Source organism: Schistocerca cancellata, chromosome 1 (genome assembly GCF_023864275.1).
Source record: "Schistocerca cancellata isolate TAMUIC-IGC-003103 chromosome 1, iqSchCanc2.1, whole genome shotgun sequence".
NCBI classification, from domain to species: domain Eukaryota; kingdom Metazoa; phylum Arthropoda; class Insecta; order Orthoptera; family Acrididae; genus Schistocerca; species Schistocerca cancellata.
The window spans coordinates 762,456,481-762,476,753 of NC_064626.1; the positions used below are offsets into that span (position 1 = coordinate 762,456,481).

At 39.9% G+C, this 20,273-nt stretch overlaps 1 protein-coding gene across 2 annotated transcripts in view; it reads left to right on the forward strand.

Moving 5' to 3' along the window:
- LOC126186750 (protein SDA1 homolog) overlaps positions 1-20,273 on the forward strand; it is a 200,755-nt gene that overhangs the window by 79,859 nt on the left and 100,623 nt on the right. For both annotated transcript variants that reach the window (XM_049928238.1, XM_049928237.1), the window contains 3 exons: positions 1,467-1,532; positions 8,700-8,792; positions 8,870-8,944. In XM_049928238.1, coding sequence (XP_049784195.1) covers positions 1,467-1,532; positions 8,700-8,792; positions 8,870-8,944 — 234 coding nt within the window. The remainder of the gene's footprint in view (positions 1-1,466; positions 1,533-8,699; positions 8,793-8,869; positions 8,945-20,273) is intronic.

Below are 20,273 nucleotides of genomic sequence, written 5' to 3' on the forward strand. Positions count from 1 at the left end.
ACGAATTTTGTGAGCTACATGCTGCTGGATACATTTCTCCCAGTGATGTCTGACATTATCAAGATAAGCTAATACTATAAAATAGGTTATAAAGAACTACCAGCATTCTAGAGTGTTACTTGCTGAAGATGATTACTCTCACCAATGCAATAGTAAAATGGTTTGTATTAGTCCCCAGGTTTTCTCAGCAGTTTGTCCTTTCTGGCACAGTAATGTGGTGATGTGACTCATTACCCTCATTGAGTCCTACCTGATACTGTCTCAGGTAGCCCCTGATGAAGGTGACAAGCCAAATCATCAAAATGCCATGCAGAGAAGACAATGATATTCGGAAAAAAGTCAAGAATGTCGTATTGTTCATACTTACCACCAAATCTGTTATGATATATTTAGTCATATGTGTCTTCTAAATATTGTTTCAAGCAACTTATGAATTTCCAGGTGCAGCGATTTTTTTTTCTGAATTATTAAAAAATACAGCATTGCTAAGGGCCACTGGGAAATTTCATTTTAAAAAAATGGAATTATAACAGTTGCAGTTCCATTATTCATTTATTTTATTTTTAATGCTATAGTTCAATTTTAAGTTATAAACAAAGTAAAAAGAAGATTTTTCACAGTATGATGCAGTGTGCATGTGTACAGTTCAGTTTCAAGTTACAAATAAAGTAAAAAGAAGATTTTTCACAGTATACTGTAGTGTGCATGTGTACCAATTAGTTGCTGAAAATAGAACAGCTGGCATGAAACTTCTGCACACATGAAAACTGGATATTGTATCTCTGCCCTTCTGAATTGATTAATGAGTTTCTTTGGTGATGGAGAGAGGCACCTAGGGAATAAGTTTAAGGGTAACAGAGTGAACTGAGAGTGACTCTGAATTGCAGATGAAGGCGAAGGAAAGGTAGCGTACTGTAACAACTAGGATTTAAATTTCAGAAAATTGGTGATGTGATACAGCCAGTGGCTTACTGCACTTCTATTCCTCATTCCAGTGTGCATACTTGTAAATTCTGGTGCGCATCTGTAGCCCTTGGAAACATATCAATTGTGATTTGAATGAAATTTCTTTTTAGTCGGATGTACTTTGTATAATTCATGGTGATGTGAAACAGCAAGTCTCACACTCAAAATACTCAAGTATGTGGCAAATGTGCAGGAAGTGTCTTGAGGGAGAAACATAAAAGAAGGTTGGGTTGATTTTTTTGTCTGCTTCCTATTTCTGTTGTAATTTTATCTGTGCAACTTCTAATAAACAAAAAATTTGCTATGTTGCTTTTTTATCCTTGTAAATTATATGTCATTATTAACTTTACATTGCTTTTCTTTAAGCTTTCATTTGAGTATATTATGTACTGGCATTGTTAGTCCTGTGGCAGGAAAAGCAGCTGAATGCCTCATATTTTAATGCATTACATGGCAGCCTGATATGTGTTTAAAATATAGTCTCTATTGTAATTTTTCAGACCTTGCAGAACTTCATGTATAGTATGCTGAAGGATACTAATTCCAAAGCAGCCAAAATGTCAGTGGTATGTGCTGTAAAATAATATATTTTTAATAATATCTACTTCACTGCAATAGTGAATACCAGAACTAGGTGTAAAGTGTTGTTAATTGCTCTGAAATACAGTCACACTAAGAACCTAATAGTCCTCATATAATTTGTTTCACAAATAAAATATTTATTTTTACTTTTGCAGTATTAAATGTATCATTGTGATAAAGAGCTGCTACTGGATAAGGGTTATTGTGCATAGAGAGATGTGGTTGTGAACCATATTGTCGACCTCTGATCTGCCTGGTTGAGAATGTTTGCTGTAACAACATTCTCTTTACAAGATGTATATAATCAACATCATCAGCCAGGCGCAATTAATTTTTTTATTTAATCTTCGTTATGAGTACACTATTTAGACATTAACAGTTAAAAGAAAAATGGGATTTTCTTTAACTTAGACATGAACATACTTCAACTAAATGTTGTTTCTTCACTATCGGGTAAACAAAGACAACCTTAATTTCTAAATACTGAAAAAAAAAAGAAAATCAAGACAACTCAATTCCCTTTGGGATATAAATGATTCCTTAAGTAAAGTGGTGATTGCACTTTGTCTGAGTTTTGTGGCCAAATTTTAAAACTGATCACTAAAATAAATTGTGTCTGACATCAAAGCACTGCTTTATCATTCTTCATTAGAAGACTAATAGTGCTTGTTCAGAATGGAACTCTAAGATTGCTAAGTTGTGAATGCAATTGTTCTCTATGTTGATTATACGAGGGCAGTTCAATAAGTAATGCAACACATTTTTTTTCTGAAACAGGGGTTGTTTTATTCAGCATTGAAATACACCAGGTTATTCCCCAATCTTTTAGCTACACTACACTATTTTTCAACGTAATCTCCATTCAATGCTACGGCCTTACGCCACCTTGAAATGAGGGCCTGTATGCCTGCATGGTACCATCCCACTGGTCGATGTCGGAGCCAAAGTCGTACTGCATCAATAACTTCTTCATCATCCGCGTAGTGCCTCCCACGGATTGCGTCCTTCATTGGGCCAAACATATGGAAATCCGACGGTGCGAGGTCGGGGCTGTAGGGTGCATGAGGAAGAACAGTCCACTGAAGTTTTGTGAGCTCCTCTCGGGTGCGAAGACTTGTGTGAGGTCTTGCGTTGTCATGAAGAAGGAGAAGTTCGTTCAGATTTTTGTGCCTACGAACACGCTGAAGTCGTTTCTTCAATTTCTGAAGAGTAGCACTATACACTTCAGAGTTGATCGTTTGACCATGGGGAAGGACATCGAACAGAATAACCCCTTCAGCGTCCCAGAAGACTGTAACCATGACTTTACCGGCTGAGGGTATGGCTTTAAACTTTTTCTTGGTAGGGGAGTGGGTGTGGCGCCACTCCATTGATTGCCGTTTTGTTTCAGGTTCGAAGTGATGAACCCATGTTTCATCGCCTGTAACAATCTTTGAACCCCCCCATGAACCATGGACCTTGCCGTTGGTGGGGAGTCTTGTGTGCCTCAGCAATACAGATGGCCGTACCGTAGGTGCAACCACAACGGAGCGGTATCTGTTGAGAGGCCAGACAAACATGTGGTTCCTGAAGAGGGGCAGCAGCCTTTTCAGTAGTTGCAGGGGCAACAGTCTGGATGATTGACTGATCTGGCCTTGTAACATTAACCAAAACGGCCTTGCTGTGCTGGTACTGCGAACGGCTGAAAGCAAGGGGAAACTACAGCCGTAATTTTTCCCGAGGACATGCAGCTCTACTGTATGATTAAATGATGATGGCGTCCTCTTGGGTAAAATATTCCGGAGGTAAAATAGTCCCCCATTCGGATCTCCGGGCAGGGACTACTCAGGAGGACGTCGTTATCAGGAGAAAGAAAACTGGCGTTCTACGAATCGGAGCGTGGAATGTCAGATCCCTTAATCGGGCAGGTAGGTTAGAAAATTTAAAAAGGGAAATGGATAGGTTAAACTTAGATATAGTGGGAATTAGTGAAGTTCGGTGGCAGGAGGAACAAGACTTTTGGTCAGGTGATTACAGGGTTATAAATACAAAATCAAATAGGGGTAATGCAGGAGTAGGTTTAATAATGAATAAAAAAATAGGAGTGCGGGTTAGCTACTACAAACAGCATAGTGAACGCATTATTGTGGCCAAGATAGACACAAAGCCCATGCCTACTACAGTCGTACAAGTTTATATGCCAACTAGCTCTGCAGATGATGAAGAAAGAGATGAAATGTATGACGAGATAAAAGAAATTATTCAGGTAGTGAAGGGAGACGAAAATTTAATAGCCATGGGTGACTGGAATTCGTCAGTAGGAAAAGGGAGAGAAGGAAACATAGTAGGTGAATATGGATTGGGGGGAAGAAATGAAAGAGGAAGCCGCCTTGTAGAATTTTGCACAGAGCATAACTTAATCATAGCCAACACTTGGTTCAAGAATCATAAAAGGAGGTTGTATACCTGGAAGAATCCTGGAGATACTAAAAGGTATCAGATAGATTATATAATGGTAAGACAGAGATTTAGGAACCAGGTTTTAAATTGTAAGACATTTCCTGGGGCAGATGTGGATTCTGACCACAATCTATTGGTTATGAACTGCAGATTGAAACTAAAGAAACTGCAAAAAGGTGGGAATTTAAGGAGATGGGACGAGGATAAACTGAAAGAACCAGAGGTTGTAGAGAGTTTCAGGGAGAGCATAAGGGAACAATTGACAGGAATGGGGGAAAGAAATACAGTAGAAGAAGAATGGGTAGCTCTGAGGGATGAAGTAGTGAAGGCAGCAGAGGATCAAGTAGATAAAAAGACGAGGGCTAATAGAAATCCTTGGGTAACAGAAGAAATATTGAATTTAATTGATGAAAGGAGAAAATATAAAAATGCAGTAAATGAAGCAGGCAAAAGGGAATACAAACGTCTCAAAAATGATATCGACAGGAAGTGCAAAATGGCTAAGCAGGGATGGCTAGAGGACAAATGTAAGGATGTAGAGGCTTGTCTCACTAGGGGTAAGATAGATACTGCCTACAGGAAAATTAGAGAGACCTTTGGAGAGAAGAGAACCACTTGTATGAATATCAAGAGCTCAGATGGCAACCCAGTTCTAAGCAAAGAAGGGAATGCAGAAAGGTGGAAGGAGTATATAGAGGGTTTATACAAGGGCGATGTACTTGAGGACAATATTATGGAAGTGGAAGAGGATGTAGATGAAGACGAAATGGGAGATAAGATACTGCATGAAGAGTTTGACAGAGCACTGAAAGACCTGAGTTGAAACAAGGCCCCGGGAGTGGACAACATTCCATTTGAACTACTGATGGCCTCGGGAGAGCTAGTCATGACAAAACTCTACCATCTGGTGAGCACGATGTATGAGACAGGCGAAATACCCTCAGACTTCAAGAAGAATATAATAATTCCAATCCCAAAGAAAGCAGGTGTTGACAGATGTGAAAATTACCGAACTATCAGTTTAATAAGTCACAGCTGCAAAATACTAACGCGAATTCTTTACAGATGAATGGAAAAACTGGTAGAAGATCAGTTTGGATTCCGTAGAAATGTTGGAACACGTGAGGCAATACTGACCTTACGACTTATCTTAGAAGAAAGATTAAGAAAAGGCAAACCTACGTTTCTAGCATTTGTAGACTTAGAGAAAGCTTTTGACAATGTTAACTGGAATACTCTCTTTCAAATTCTGAAGGTGGCAGGGGTAAAATACAGGGAGCGAAAGGCTATTTACAGTTTGTACAGAAACCAGATGGCAGTTACAAGAGTCGAGGGGCATGAAAGGGAAGCAGTGGTTGGGAAAGGAGTAAGATAAGGTTGTAGCCTCTCCCCGATGTTATTCAATCTGTATATTGAGCAAGCAGTAAAGGAAACAAAAGAAAAATTCGGAGTAGGTATTAAAATTCATGGAGAAGAAGTAAAAACTTTGAGGTTCGCCGATGACATTGTAATTCTGTCAGAGACAGCAAAGGACTTGGAAGAGCAGTTGAACGGAATGGACAGTGTCTTGAAAGGAGGATATAAGATGAACATCAACAAAAGCAAAATGAGGATAATGGAATGTAGTCAAATTAAGTTGGGTGATGCTGAGGGAATTAGATTAGGAAATGAGACACTTAAAGTAGTAAAGGAGTTTTGCTATTTAGGGAGTAAAATAACCGATGATGGTCGAAGTAGAGAGGATATAAAATGTAGACTGGCAATGGCAAGGAAAGCGTTTCTCAAGAAGAGGAATTTGTTAACATCGAGTATAGATTTAAGTATCAGGAAGTCGTTTCTGAAAGTATTTGTATGGAGTGTAGCCATGTATGGAAGTGAAACATGGACGATAACTAGTTTGGACAAGAAGAGAATAGAAGCTTTCGAAATGTGGTGCTACAGAAGAATGCTGAAGATAAGGTGGGTAGATCACGTAACTAATGAGGAGGTATTGAATAGGATTGGGGAGAAGAGAAGTTTGTGGCACAACTTAACTAGAAGAAGGGATCGGTTGGTAGGACATGTTTTGAGGCATCAAGGGATCACAAATTTAGAATTGGAGGGCAGTGTGGAGGGTAAAAATCGTAGAGGGAGACCAAGAGATGAATACACTAAGCAGATTCAGAAGGATGTAGGTTGCAGTAGATACTGGGAGATGAAGAAGCTTGCACAGGATAGAGTAGCATGGAGAGCTGCATCAAACCAGTCTCAGGACTGAAGACCACAACAACAACAAACAATCTTTGACAAGAAATTGTCACCCTCAGCCACATGACGAGCAAGCAATTCCGCACAGATGGTTCTCCTTTGCTCTTTATGGTGTTCGGTTAGACAACGAGGGACCCAGTGGGAACAAATCTTTGAATATCCCAACTGGTGAACAATTGTGACAGCACTACCAACAGAGATGTCAAGTTGAGCACTGAGTTGTTTGATGGTGATCCGACGATCATCTCGAACGAGTGTGTTCACACGCTCCGCCATTGCAGGAGTCACAGCTGTGCACGGCCGGCCCGCACGCGGGAGATCAGACAGTCTTGCTTGACCTTGCGGCGATGATGACACACGCTTTGCCCAACGACTCACCGTGCTTTTTTCCACTGCCAGATCACCGTAGACATTCTGCAAGTGCCTATGAATATCTGAGATGCCCTGGTTTTCCGCCAAAAGAAACTCGATCACTGCCCATTGTTTGCAACGCACAGCCGTTACAGACGCCATTTTAACAGCTCCGTACAGCGCTGCCACCTGTCGGAAGTCAATGAAACTATACGAGACGAAGCGGAAATGTTTGAAAATATTCCACAAGAAATTTCCGGTTTTTTCAACCAAAATTGGCCGAGAAAAAAAATGTGTTGCATTACTTATTGAACTGCCCTCGTACTTTGGGCAGGTGAAGATTAAATTGTTAATGTCCTCCACATTTACTTAGTTTTTGGAGTCACAGGTATCAGAATTCCTAAGTTGTAGACAAAATAAATGGGAAGGAAAGCTGACATGATTAAATTTCATTCTCTTGAGTGTAGAAATAGCTCCACAGTGTACACTGTACAGTCATGTGGGGTTGTATCCAACTATAATATTCTCCTTTATTAACAGATGATGGTTCCCATTCCTCTTCCCTATGGCATCTGACTTTCATATTAACTTGATATGTAAATTCAGTGAAAAGTAACTGGATATCTAAGAAGGATCAAAATATGGCAGCTCCTTTAGCTAACTGGTCTACAATTTTGTTATACAAAATGCCTGTGTAAGCTTTAATCAAAAGTAGATAATTGTATTTATTTCTTTGAGAACATTTTGTTATTTCTTGAGCTGTGTCAATAACTAGTTTACTGCTGTGCTCTATGGCACTAAGAATGCTTTTAAAACCATAAATAATCAATATGCTTTCTTCATTTTGAATTGAAGATGATGTAATGACCATCATGGTTGGTACTGGATCCACTCTTGGAACATATATAAAAATTAAAGGATTTAAAGTGATACAGCTTTCAGATTGCATCTTTGAACAGAGCTCTGTATCACTTATCACTTGTTTCATGTCTGGCAGTGACTTTTTTAATGTGAAAAATGAAGTTACATGTGGTTCGAAGCCCACATTAAATTTTAGGTCATCTTATAACTGACTTAGTAACTAACTTAATAGATCCGAGGAAAATCAGGGCATATGTTGTGAAGTACTGCAGTGTTCAAACAAACCATTGCATTGAGAAGTGGTTTACTTTGAAATATTGGTTGTAGAGTATTCATGTTCTCACAGTTGAACCTGTTTGTTAAATCGTGAATCCACTCAGAGAAGACAAAATTACCAGTTCATGCCAAATTGAATATAAAAGCCAAATATCAAGAGCACACTAGAGATTATAAAAGTAGTGTTTCTGGTTTTAAAATCTGAGAACCACAAAGCATATAGAAAATTTTATTGAAATATTAAATTGCGATAATGGGTAAATTTAGACATAACAAAAACATTTCGTAATGAAAGACAGAAGGAGCAGCAAAGATTAAACGATTAATGAACTAAATTAATAAACTATATAAAGCAACTTTCTAACCAAACAGCATCATTGGTGCAACAAGAAATGGTGTCAGAAATTTGTTAAAATATAAATATAAACTAAAATACATTGGACAATCCGCTAATGTGAAAAAGGAGCAACAAGTTTCACAAATTTGCTAAAATTCAAACATATATCACAAAATCATAGACAGCAATTTAATAAGTGAGTACTCACTAATGTGATAAAGAAGTGAAGAGTAACTAGACATAAATACCTACATATACAACATTATATAGCCATAGAATGTAAATAAAAACAATTTAAGAAAATCATGATAAAATACTATGTGTTATTTGCACATACATTGACAATGGCAATTACAGCTGAAATAGCCCTATTGAGAAAGAAATTCGGTTGAAGCTGTGGACTTTCACACACACACACACACACACACACACACACACACACACACAATATTTACTCTAGTAGAATACTGATTTTGTAACAAAATGACAGCTGTTCTTTCAGCAGCATGCTAAGTGTTGGCTACAACTAATGATCTGTTACTAAAGTGAGAATCTGAGTTGGCTTAAGAGGTGTGTGTGTGTGTGTGTGTGTGTGTGTGTGTGTGTGTATAGTTTATTAATTTGCATATTTTTGTTTAAGGACATTATGATAGAACTGTACAAGAAAAATGTGTGGAATGATGCAAAAACAGTCAATGTGATTGCAACGGCGTGCTTTTCAAAATTTGTGAAGGTAATGTCTTATTTGCTAGTCAGTATTGAATTATTTCTTGTAATTAGATTGCATGTAAAGTTTGTTTTATCTTTTAGGTTATGGTAGCAGCACTAAAGTTTTTTCTTGGAACTGATCCAGCAGAAGAGAAGTCCGATGATAGTGACTCTGATGTAAGTAAATGTTATTCAGTTTGGCAGATATGTTTATAGTTTTGACTTGCCAGTGTGTCAGTGAATGGCAAGAAGTTATTCAGTGTCCTAGACAGTAGATAAAAATCTGTTAAACTAGAAAAATATACTGTTCCACATGAATAAAAGTGGAATGAATAAGTTCATTAGGCAGCAATATGGCTCACACTACATAAAAGAGAATTGTCTGCACAAGCCTGAAGAAACATACCAGATGTTGGAAATTGTAGAAAATAGGCTGCCCTTCTTGTGCTGCATTGTATAGAGGCCAAGCATAAATATTCCATAAATGGAAGGACAGTACATTAGGGGTTTAATGTCCATCAACAATGCATTCAATAGAGAAGCAGCACAAGCTCAGATTGGGAAATGGTAAGGAAGGAAACCAATTTGCCATACATATTGTTGGATTGCTGGACCAAGATTTGTTCTTCCTGAATATGAGTTCAATGTTGTACCATTGTACCACCTTGCCCTGTTGAAGTTTAGCATCTAGGTGAATAAAGATACTATGCAGCTTTTTTTTTTTTTTTTTTTTTTTTTTTCCAGTGATAGGCACCCTTGATGCTCCAGCGTATTTCCTAACATCATCTATCAACCTTTCATTATTTCTTGTCTTGGTCTTTTCTTATCTCTTTGAATCTTACTAAAAGACCCTTGGTCCACCTTTAATTACTGCAGTTACAGGTACTGTCAGAAGAGCTAAAGGAAAATCTGATTGAACTCCTCTCTCACCTGCCTTGTGGTGTTCAAGTAGAATTTGTACCGAAAATCTATTCTAAATAAATAATTACGCCATTAGAATGGTCTCTGAAGATGGGATTAATTTTAAGTACAAAAAAAGTATGTCTTTAATGAACCTATAGGAAAACAAATCTTACCTCTTGTGCTAACATATAATTTGTTTTCTTATCCTTATATCATGCACACATTTTCAGTAGTTTCTCGTTCTTTCCAAAGAGAGTTTTAACCCCCCCCCCCCCCCCCCCCCCTCCCCATCTTGCCCCCATGGACTTTGCCGCTGGTGGGGAGGCTTGTGTGCCTCGGCGATACAGATAGCCACACTGTAGGGGCAACCACAATGGAGGGGCATCAGTTGAGAGGCCAGACGAACACGTGGTTCCTGAAGAGGGGCAGCAGCCTTTTCAGTAGTTGCAGGGGCAACAGTCTGGATGATTGACTGATCTGGCCTTTTAACATTAACCAAAACAGCCTTGCTGTGCTGGTACTGCAGACGGATGAAAGCAAGGGGAAACTACAGCCATAATTTCCCTGAGGGCATGCAACTTTACTGTATGGTTAAGTGATGATGGCGTCCTCTTGGGTAAAATATTCCAGAGGTAAAATAGTCCCCCATTGAGATCTCCGGGTGGGGACTACTCAGGAGGACATCGTTATCAGGAGAAAGAAAACTGGCATTCTACAGACCGGAGCGTGGAATGTCAGATCCATTAATCGGGTAGGTAGGTTAGAAAATTTAAAAAGGGAAATGGATAGGTTAAAGTTAGATATAGTGGGAATGAGTGAAGTTGTGTGGCAGGAGGAACAAAACTTCTGCTCAGGAGAATACAGAAGCTACTACGAACAGCATAGTGAACGTATTATTGTAGCCAAGATAGACATGAAGCCAACGCCTCCAGCAGTAGTACAAGTTTATATGCCAACTAGCTCTGCAGACGACGAAGAGAGTAAAGAAATGTATGATGAGATAAAAAAAAAAAATTATTCAGATAGTGAAGGGAGACGGGGACTACTCAGGAGGACGTCATTATCAGGAGAAAGAAAACTGGACTCTACGGATTGGAGCGTGAAATGTCAGATCCGTTAATAGGGGAGGTAGGTTAGAAAATTTAAAAAGGGAAATGGATAGGTTAAAGTTAGATATAGTGGGAATTAGTGAAATTCGGTGGCAGGAGGAACAAGACTTTCGGTCAGGTGAATACAGGGTTATAAATACAAAATCAAATAGGGGTAATGCAGGAGTAGGTTTAATAATGAATAAAAAAAAATAGGAATGCGGGTAAGCTACTACAAACAGCATAGTGAACGCATTATTGTGGCCAAGATAGACACGAAGCCCACGCCTACTACAGTGGTGCAAGTTTATGTGCCAACTAGCTCTGCAGATGACAAAGAAATTGAAGAAATGTCTAATGATATAAAAGAAATTATTCAGATAGTGAAGGGAGATGAAAATTTAATAGTCATGGGTGACTGGAATTTGATAGTAGGAAAAGGAAGAGAAGGAAATGTAGGTGAATATGGAATGGGGGTAAGAAATGGAAGAGGAAGGTGCCTGGTAGAATTTTGCACAGAGCATAACTTAATCATAGCTAACACTTGGTTCAAGAATCATGAAAGAAGGTTGTATACATGGAAGAGGCATGGAGATACTGGAAGGTTTCAGATAGATTATATAATGATAAGACAGAGATTTAGGAACCAGGTTTTAAATTGTAAGACATTTACAGGGGCAGATGTGGACTCTGACCACAACCTATTGGTTGTGAATTGTAGGTTAAAAACTGAAGAAACTGCAAAAAGGCAGGAATTTAAGGAGATGGGACCTGGGTAAACCGACAGAACCAGAGGCTGTAGAGAGTTTCTGGGAGAACATTAGGGAATGATTGACAGGAATGGGGGAAAGAAATACAGTAGAACAAGAATGGATAGTTTTGAGGGGTGAAATAGTGAAGGCAGCAGAAAATCAAGAAGGTAAAAAGTCAAGGGCTACTAGAAATCTTTGGATAACAGAAGATATATTGTATTTAATTCATGAAAGGAGCAAATATAAATATGCAGTAAAAGAAGCAGGCAAAAAGGAATACAAATGTCTCAAAAATGAGATTGACAGGACGTGCAAAATGGCTAAGCAGGGATGGCTAGAGGACAAATGTAAGGATGTAGAGGCTTATCTCACTTGGGGTAAGAGAGATACTGCCTACAGGAAAATTAAAGAGACCTTTGCAGAAAAGAGAACCACTTGTATGAATATCAAGAGCTCAGATGGAAACCCAGTTCTAAGCAAAGAAGGGAAAGCAGAAAGGTGGAAGCAGTATATAGAGGGTCTATACAAGGGCGATGTACTTGAGGACAATATTATGGAAATGGAAGAGGCTGTAGATGAAGATGTGAAGAGTTTGACAGAGCACTGGAAGACTTAAGTCGAAACAAGTCCCTGGGAGTAGACAACATCCCATAGTCCTACTGACAGTCTTGGGAGAGCCAGCCCTGACAAAACTCTACCATTTGGTGAGCAAGATGTATGAGACAGGCGAAATACACTCAGACTTCAAGAAGAATATAATAATTCCAATCCCAAAGAAATCAGGTGTTGACAGATGTGAAAATTACCGAACTAAGTCACGGCTGCAAAATACTAACATCAATTCTGTATGGACAAATGGGAAAACTGGTAAAAGCCAACCTCGGGGAAGATCAGTTTGGATTCTATAGAAATGTTGGAACACGTGAGGCAATACTGACCCTACAACTTATCATAGAAGACAGATTAAGGAAAGACAAACCTACATTGCTAGCATTTGTAGACTCTGAGAAGGCTTTTGACAATGTTGACTGGAATACTCTCTTTCAAATTCTGAAGGTGGCAGGGGTAAAAAACAGGGAGCTAAAGGCTATTTACAATTTGTACAGAAACCAGATGGCAATTATGAGAGTCGAGGAACATGAAAGAGAAGCAGCGGTTGGGAAGGGAGTGAGACAGGGTTGTAGCCTCTCCCCGATGCTATTCAATCTGTTTATTGAGCAAGCAGTAAAAGAAAAGTTCAGAGTAGGTATTAAAATCCATGGAGAAGAAATAAGAACTTTGAGGTTTGCCGATGACATTGTAATTCTGTCAGAGACAGCAAAGGACTTGGAGGAGCAGTTGAACGGAATGGACAGTGTCTTGAAAGGAGGGTATAAGATGAACACCAACAAAAGCAAAATGAGGATAATGGAATGTAGTCGAATTAAGTTGGGTGATGCTGAGGGAATTAGATTAGGAAATGAGATACTTAAAGCAGTAGATGAGTTTTGCTATTTGGGGAGCAAAATAACTGATGATGTTCAAAGTAGAGAGGATATAAAATGTAGACTGGCAATGGCAAGGAAAGCGTTTTTGAAGAAGAGAAATTTGTTGACATCAAGTATAGATTTAAGTGTCAGAAAGTCATTTCTGAAAGTATTTGTATAGAGTGTAGCCATGTATGGAAGTGAAACATGGACGATAAATGGTTTACATAAGAAGAGAATAGAAGCTTTTGAAATGTGGAGCTGCAGAAGAATGCTGAAGATTCGATGGGTAGATCACTTAACTAATGAGGTGGCACAACATGAGTAGAAGAAGGGATCAGTTAGTAGGACATATTCTGAGGCATCAAGAGATCACCAATTTAGTATTGGAGAGTAAAAATCATAGAGGGAGACCAAGAGATGAATACACTAAGCAGATTTAGAAGGATGTAGGTTGCAGTAGCTACTGGGAGATGCAGAAGCTTGGACAGGATAGAGTAGCGTCGAGAGCTGCATCAAACCAGTCACTGGACGGAAGACCACAACAACAACAACAACAACAAAAACAATGGTAATAAAGAGATTTAGGAACTAGTTTTTAAATTGTAAGACATTTCCAGGGGCAGATGTGGACTCTGACCACAATCTATTGGTTATGAACTGTAGATTAAAACTGAAGAAACTGCAAAAAGATGGGAATTTAAGGAGATGGGACCTGAATAAACTGAAAGAACCAGAGGTAGTAGTGAGTTTCAGAGAGAGCATTAGGGAAAGGTTGACAAGAACGGGGGAAAGAAATACAGTATAAAAAGAATGGGTAGCTTTGAGAGGTGAAATAGTTAAGGCAGCAGCCGATCAAGTACGTAAAAAGACAAGGCGTAGTATGTCCTTGGATAAGCTTTCTATCATCACCAATTTGATTCAGTAAAACCAGTTTCCAAAAAATTCTATTCTCATCTTGTCTGAACTGCTTATCATCCATGTTTCACTTCCATGAAAGACTGTTGTCCATACAAATACCTTCAGAAAAACTTTGACTCATTTTTTTCCAAGAAACTTTTATAGTTATTACCAGCCTACATTTTACATCATTTGTACTTTGGGCTTTGCCATTTATCTTGCACACCAAATAACAAAGCTCGTCCAATAATTTTAAGGTAACGTTCCGAGCGCAGCGACAGCGACACTCGACAGAGACAGGTGACAAAGAGAAGTGTCCCCCAGCGAAAGCGACACTACTGGTTTCTATTATTTCTTATGTGAGCTCATTTACAGGGCGCGACAAGTGCTGCGCTGCACGTCATGCCTGTACCTGTCACGCACACGATGGGCGACACTGCTGCTCCCAGACCAGTAGTGTTGCTTGTCGCCGAGCGTAAATATTGATTTTACTCGCGAAGAAGAAGAAAAACTGATCAATTTGGTCTGTGTTAACCTCCAGCTATATGACGTCAAATTAGATGCATACAAAAATACACTTGTGATAGACAATATGTGGAAAGATGTAGGGTAGGAAGTCAATAAGAATTATCGTTATTTACAGCATTATCTTGCCATGGTACTCCGCCCTGTGTACTACAAAAAAACTGTTTAAGCTTATCTCTCACCTCAAATCCAACACTGTAAAACTTCCGTTGTGCACCAATTCTGTCATACTTGTTGACTGAGTCGATGTTTCACATTGATAGGAGGGAATTGGCTGATCGTCAAGATAAGCATCTCGCAGAATATTATGTAGGCAACAAGCTGTTATAATCAGGTCATCAACTGATTCTGGTAAAATTGCAATTTGTGTATAAAACACTCTAAATACTTGAGACTATAACCCAGAGGCGTTTTCTACTACTCGAAGAGCACGACACAAACGGTAGCTAAAAATTTCTTTTTACCGATCCAGTCGTGCAACTCTTCGAGAGTATGGCTTCATCACAAAATCACTAAGTGCAAATGCTTCATCGCCAATTATGAAGTGCGGCATTAAAATATCTGTTGGGAAGGCATTTAGATGCAGGGCAATTAAAATTGTTTGTGGCAATCTTTTTCCCCATCTCGGATTTTTGAAAAATACGGCTGTCACCTTCTTTGCCATAAGAGCCAACATCTACAACAATGAATTTGTAATTGACGTCAAGTATTGCAAGCAGAGCAATGGAAAAGTTAATTTTTACAGTTGAAAAAAAGAGATCCACTGTTTTTTGGTGCTTTTATGTGCACATGTTGGTAGGACATGTCCTGAGGCATCAAGGGATCACAAATTTAGCTTTGGAGGGCAGCGTGGAGGGTAAAATTCGTAGAGGGAGACCAAGAGATGAATACACTAAGCAGATTCAGAAGGATGTAGATTGCAGTAGGTGCTGGGAGATGAAGGAGCTTGCACAGGATAGATTAGCATGGAGAGCTGCATCAAACCAGTCTCAGGACTGAAGACCACAGCAACAACATGCGCACATGTTTGCCATCAATACTACCCACACAGTATGATATATTCCATATCTTCCAGAAATCTTGTTCAACATGCTTAAAAGTATTTTCATGTGGCGAGGGCAAGGCTGTTGGCATCAGTTTTGTTCTCAATACGTTCAAAACTTTCCTAATAATCCAGGAAATATAACTGCCTGATATGCGATAGGCATCCGACAAAGACATAATCGTTTCTCCTGTGCCCATGAATCTGTAAAAAAATGGAAAAAAGAATTCCTTATCATTATTTATATAGACAATATGTGTTTTGTAAATGTACATGACATGCATAAGAAACTGTGATTAGTATTTGAATGTTAACATTAAAATGCATGTCATAATTTTCGTTACAGGTGAGGATTGTAAAAGACGGTGGAAACACATTAAAGACTCCTACAATAGATTCAAGCACAACAATAAATCAGGAACAAGATCTGCTGCCCCTAAGAACTCTAAATGGACAATATTTAAACAGTTGAGTTTTCTTGAGACCGTATCTCAGCATAGAACTGTGGCACTAATGTGGTGAAAGATAGGGTAGACAGAGCTGATACTGCTGACGAATCTGGGGATGAGAGTATTGTCGCTTACAGGGAGGTAAATGAAGGACGAGCTGCAAATGAAACTCTTACAGACTGCCAACCTACCACAAGTACTGAGGCTACGAATACTAAATGACGACGCCGAAACAAAAAAGACGATACCATTCTCAATTACTTAAAAAAGAGGAATGACAGTCGGCAGACATTGTTAAATAAAATAGCACAAAAACATGATATTGAAATACATTCATTTTCAATCACGTCGGAGATTTTTTGGGCTCGCTACCACAAATTTACAAACTTAAAGCAAAGCAAGAAATTTGTAACATCCTGATTAATTATCAAATGATGGCAGCTGAGTATCCTGATCCTTGTATTCAGCAGTTCAATACCGAAGTCTCATTTAACTCTAGTTCTTGTCACTCAAATTCCTGAAGTCAGACTGCAAGCACTCCTGATTACATAATTTCAAAGCCTTCTGTTTCCACCAATTCTGTTGCCATGTATGCATACTCGCGTCAAGAGCTTACTGATTTGACGCTATCACCTGTTCGAGAACAGCATGATTTCATTGTAGAAGAAATTGAAAATATGATACAAGACAATACAAATACAATACCTTAACATTAAGTATAATTTTTCTTCGACTGTAATCACATCTCTTGTAGTTCTTGGTTGTAATTCTTCACGAATTAAATTCAAAATAAAATGAAATTGTTTTTTATTTAATCTGCAATTAAATCTAAATTTTTCTTCATCACTTTGTAAATGTTTTCCTAACATGTAGAAACCTTCCTTGCGTCGTTCCTTGAACATCAAATTAACGCGGCGTCTCCTCTTTAAATATTGGTACAAAAACAAATCATCATCTTCCTCCTCCCCAAAAAGTGAATGCACAATTTCATTGTCGAAATGTTTTCACAGGCAACCGTCGTCTTCAAATTCGAACGACACACTGTAGAATCTGTCACTGGGTACAGCAATAACGTGTGGCTGTCATGGGCAACACCTGTTTCTGTCAACTGTCGCCCGTCACTGTTGCTGCACTCGGAATGTTACCTTTAATGTCTCCTTCACTAATCTAATTCCATCAGCATCAACTTATTTAATTTTAAAATTTTTGAAAAAATTATCAGCGATCTTATATTACTGTGGTAATTAAAAACAGTCTTGATTGCAAATTTCTTTTAATCGAAGTGACCAGTTTCAATAATTAAGAATCATCTTCAGACTCCAGAACGGAAGGTGGACTCCATGGAGCAGGATGTTCAACGTCATGGATGGGCGCAGCCTGCTCCACGGAGTCCACCTGCCATTCTGGAGTCTGAAGATTATCCTTAAGGATTGAAACTGGTCACTCCAATTAAAAGAAATTTGCGATCAAGACTGTTTGTTTAATTATTATTTAATTTTACTACACTCCATTACTCTTGTTTTACTTTCCCTGATGTTCATCATATAACCTCTTTCCAAGACACATTCCATCCCGTTCAGCGGAGTTCTTGAGTTCTTTGCTGTGTTTGACGGAATTACAGTGCTGTTCGCAAACCTTAAAGTGTTTATTTCTTCTCCTTGAACTTTTAATACTCTTTCCAAATTTCTCTTTGGGCTCAATTAGTGCTTGCTCAATGTACGCTCAATCAGTGCTTGCTCAATGTACAGACTGAACAGCATTGGAGATTGGCTGAAACTCAGTCTTACTCCTTTCTCAACTGCTGCATTCAATTCTTGCCACTCAACTGTTGTGACAGCAGTCTGTTTCCTGTACAAGGCATAGATATCTCTTTTCTCCTTATATTGTATTTCTGTTACCTTGAAAATTTCAAAGAGTGTATTTCAGACAGCATTGTCAAAAGTTTTGTCTAACTATATAAATTCTATAAATGTAGTGAGAAGGAAAGTTGTCACTCACCATATAGTGGAGATGCTGAGTCACAGGAAGGCACAACAAAAAGATTTTCACACTTGAAGCTTTCAGCTATTGGCCTTTGAAACAATACACACACATACGCACGCACACACTCACGCAAAAACATCTCATGCAGAACTGCAGTCCCAGGCAACTGAAACCACCCTGCTAGCAGCAGCACCAGTCCATGATGGGAGTAGTGACTGGGTGGGGGAAAGGAGGAGGCTGGGGTGTGGAGGGGGAGGGATAGTATGGTGGGGATGGTGGACAATGAAGCGCTGCAGGTTGGGCGGCGGGCAGGGGAGAGGTGCGAGGAAGTAGCAGAAAAGGAGAGAAATAGAGAGAGAGGGGTGGTGGGGGAAGACTGGGTGTGGTGTTGGAATGATGGCTGTGTAGTGCTAGAATGGGAGCAGGAAGGAGGCTGGATGGATGAGGATAGTGACTAATGAAGGTTGAGGCCAGGAGGGTTACGAGAACATAAGATGTATTTTAGGGAAAGTTCCCCACCTGCGCAATTCAGAAAAGCTGGTGTTGGTGAGAAGGATCCATATGGCACAGGCTGTGAAGCTGTCATTGAAATAAAGGATATCATGTTTGATAGCGTGTTCAGCAACAGGGTGGTTCATTTGTTTCTTGGCCACAGTTTGTCGGTGGCCATTCATGCAGACAGCTAGCTTGTTGGTTGTCTTGTCTACATAGAATGCAGCACAGTGGTTGCAGCTTAGCTTGTAGGCCAAATGACTGGTTTCACAGGTACCCCTGCCTTTGATCGGATAGGTGATGTTAGTGACCGGACTGGAGTGGGTGGTGGTGGGAGGATGTATGGGACAGGTCTTGCATCTAGGTCTACTACAGGGATTTGAGCCACGAGGTAAGGGGTTGGGAGAAAGGGTTGTGTAAGGATGGATGAGTATATTGTGTAGGTTCGGTGGATGGTGGAATACCATTGTGGGAGGGGTGGAAAGGAAAGTGGGCAGGACATTTCTCATTTCAGGGCACAACGAGAGTTAATCGAAAACCTGGCGGAGAATGTAAGTCAGTTGCTCCAGTCCTGGGTGGTACTGAGTTACAAGAGCAATGCTCCTCTGTGGCCGGATGTGGGAGGAGGTGGGAGACTGGAAAGATAAGGTACGGGAGATTTGTTTCTGTACAAGGTTGGGAGAATAATTACGGTCAGTGAAGGCTTCAGTGAGACCCTCAGTATATTTCGAGAGGGACTGCTCGTCACAGCAGATGCGATGACCACAGGTGGCTAGTCTATACGGAAGGGACTTCTTGGTATGGAATGGGTGGCAGCTGTCGAAGTGGAGGAATTGCTGGTGTTTAGTAGGTTTGATATGATCCTGAGGTACTGATGTAGCCATCTTCGAGGTGGATGTCAACATCTAGGAAGGTGGCTTGTTGGGTTGAGTTGAACCAGGTGAAGCAAATGGGGGAGAAGTTGTTGAGGTTCTGGAGGAATGTGGATAGGGTGACCTCACCTTCTATCCAGATAGCAAAGATGTCATCAGTGAATCTGAACCAAGTGAGGGGTTTAGAATTCTGGGTGTTTAGGAAGAATTCCTCGAGATGGCCCATGAATAGGTTGGCATATGATGGTGCCTTGCGGATGCCCATAGCCGTACCCCGGATTTGTTTGTAGGTAATGCCTTCAAAGGAGAAGTAATTGTGGGTGAGGATGTAGTTGGTCATGGCGACTAGGAAGGAGGTTGTTGGTTCGGAATCCATAATTGGGCATTTGGAAAGGTAGTGTTCAATAGCGGTAAAGCCACTGGCATTAGGAATGATAGTGTATAGGGAGGTGGCATTAATAGTGACGAGCAGGGCACCGTGTGTAAAGGGACAGGAACTGTGGAGAGTCGGTGAAGGAAATTGTTAGTATCTTTTATATAGGAAGTTAGGTCCCGGGTAATAGGTTGAAGGTGTTGGTCTACGAGAGCAGAGATTCTCTCAGGAGGGGCACAGTAATCGGCCACAATGGGGCATTCCGGGTGGTTAGGTTTATGGACTTTAGGAAGCATGTAGAAGGTAGGAGTGCGTGGAATGGTAGGGGTAAGTAGAGAGATGGACTCTGGGGAGAGGTTCTGGGATGGGCCTAAGGATTTGATTAGTGACTGTAGATCCTGCTGGATTATTGGAATGGGGTCACCATGGCAAGGTTTGTAGGTGGAAGTATCTGACAGCTGACGGAGTCCTTCTGCCAGGTAATCTTTGTGGTTGAGAACAACAGTGGTGGAGTGCGGTGTGTTGCGTTTGCATGAGTGTCTGTGTGTGTATGTGTGTCTATTGTTGGCAAAGGTCATTGGCCGAAGCATTAAGTGTGAAAATCTTTTATGTGCGTATCTGCGACTCAGCGTCTCCGTTATATGGTGAGTGGCAACTTTCC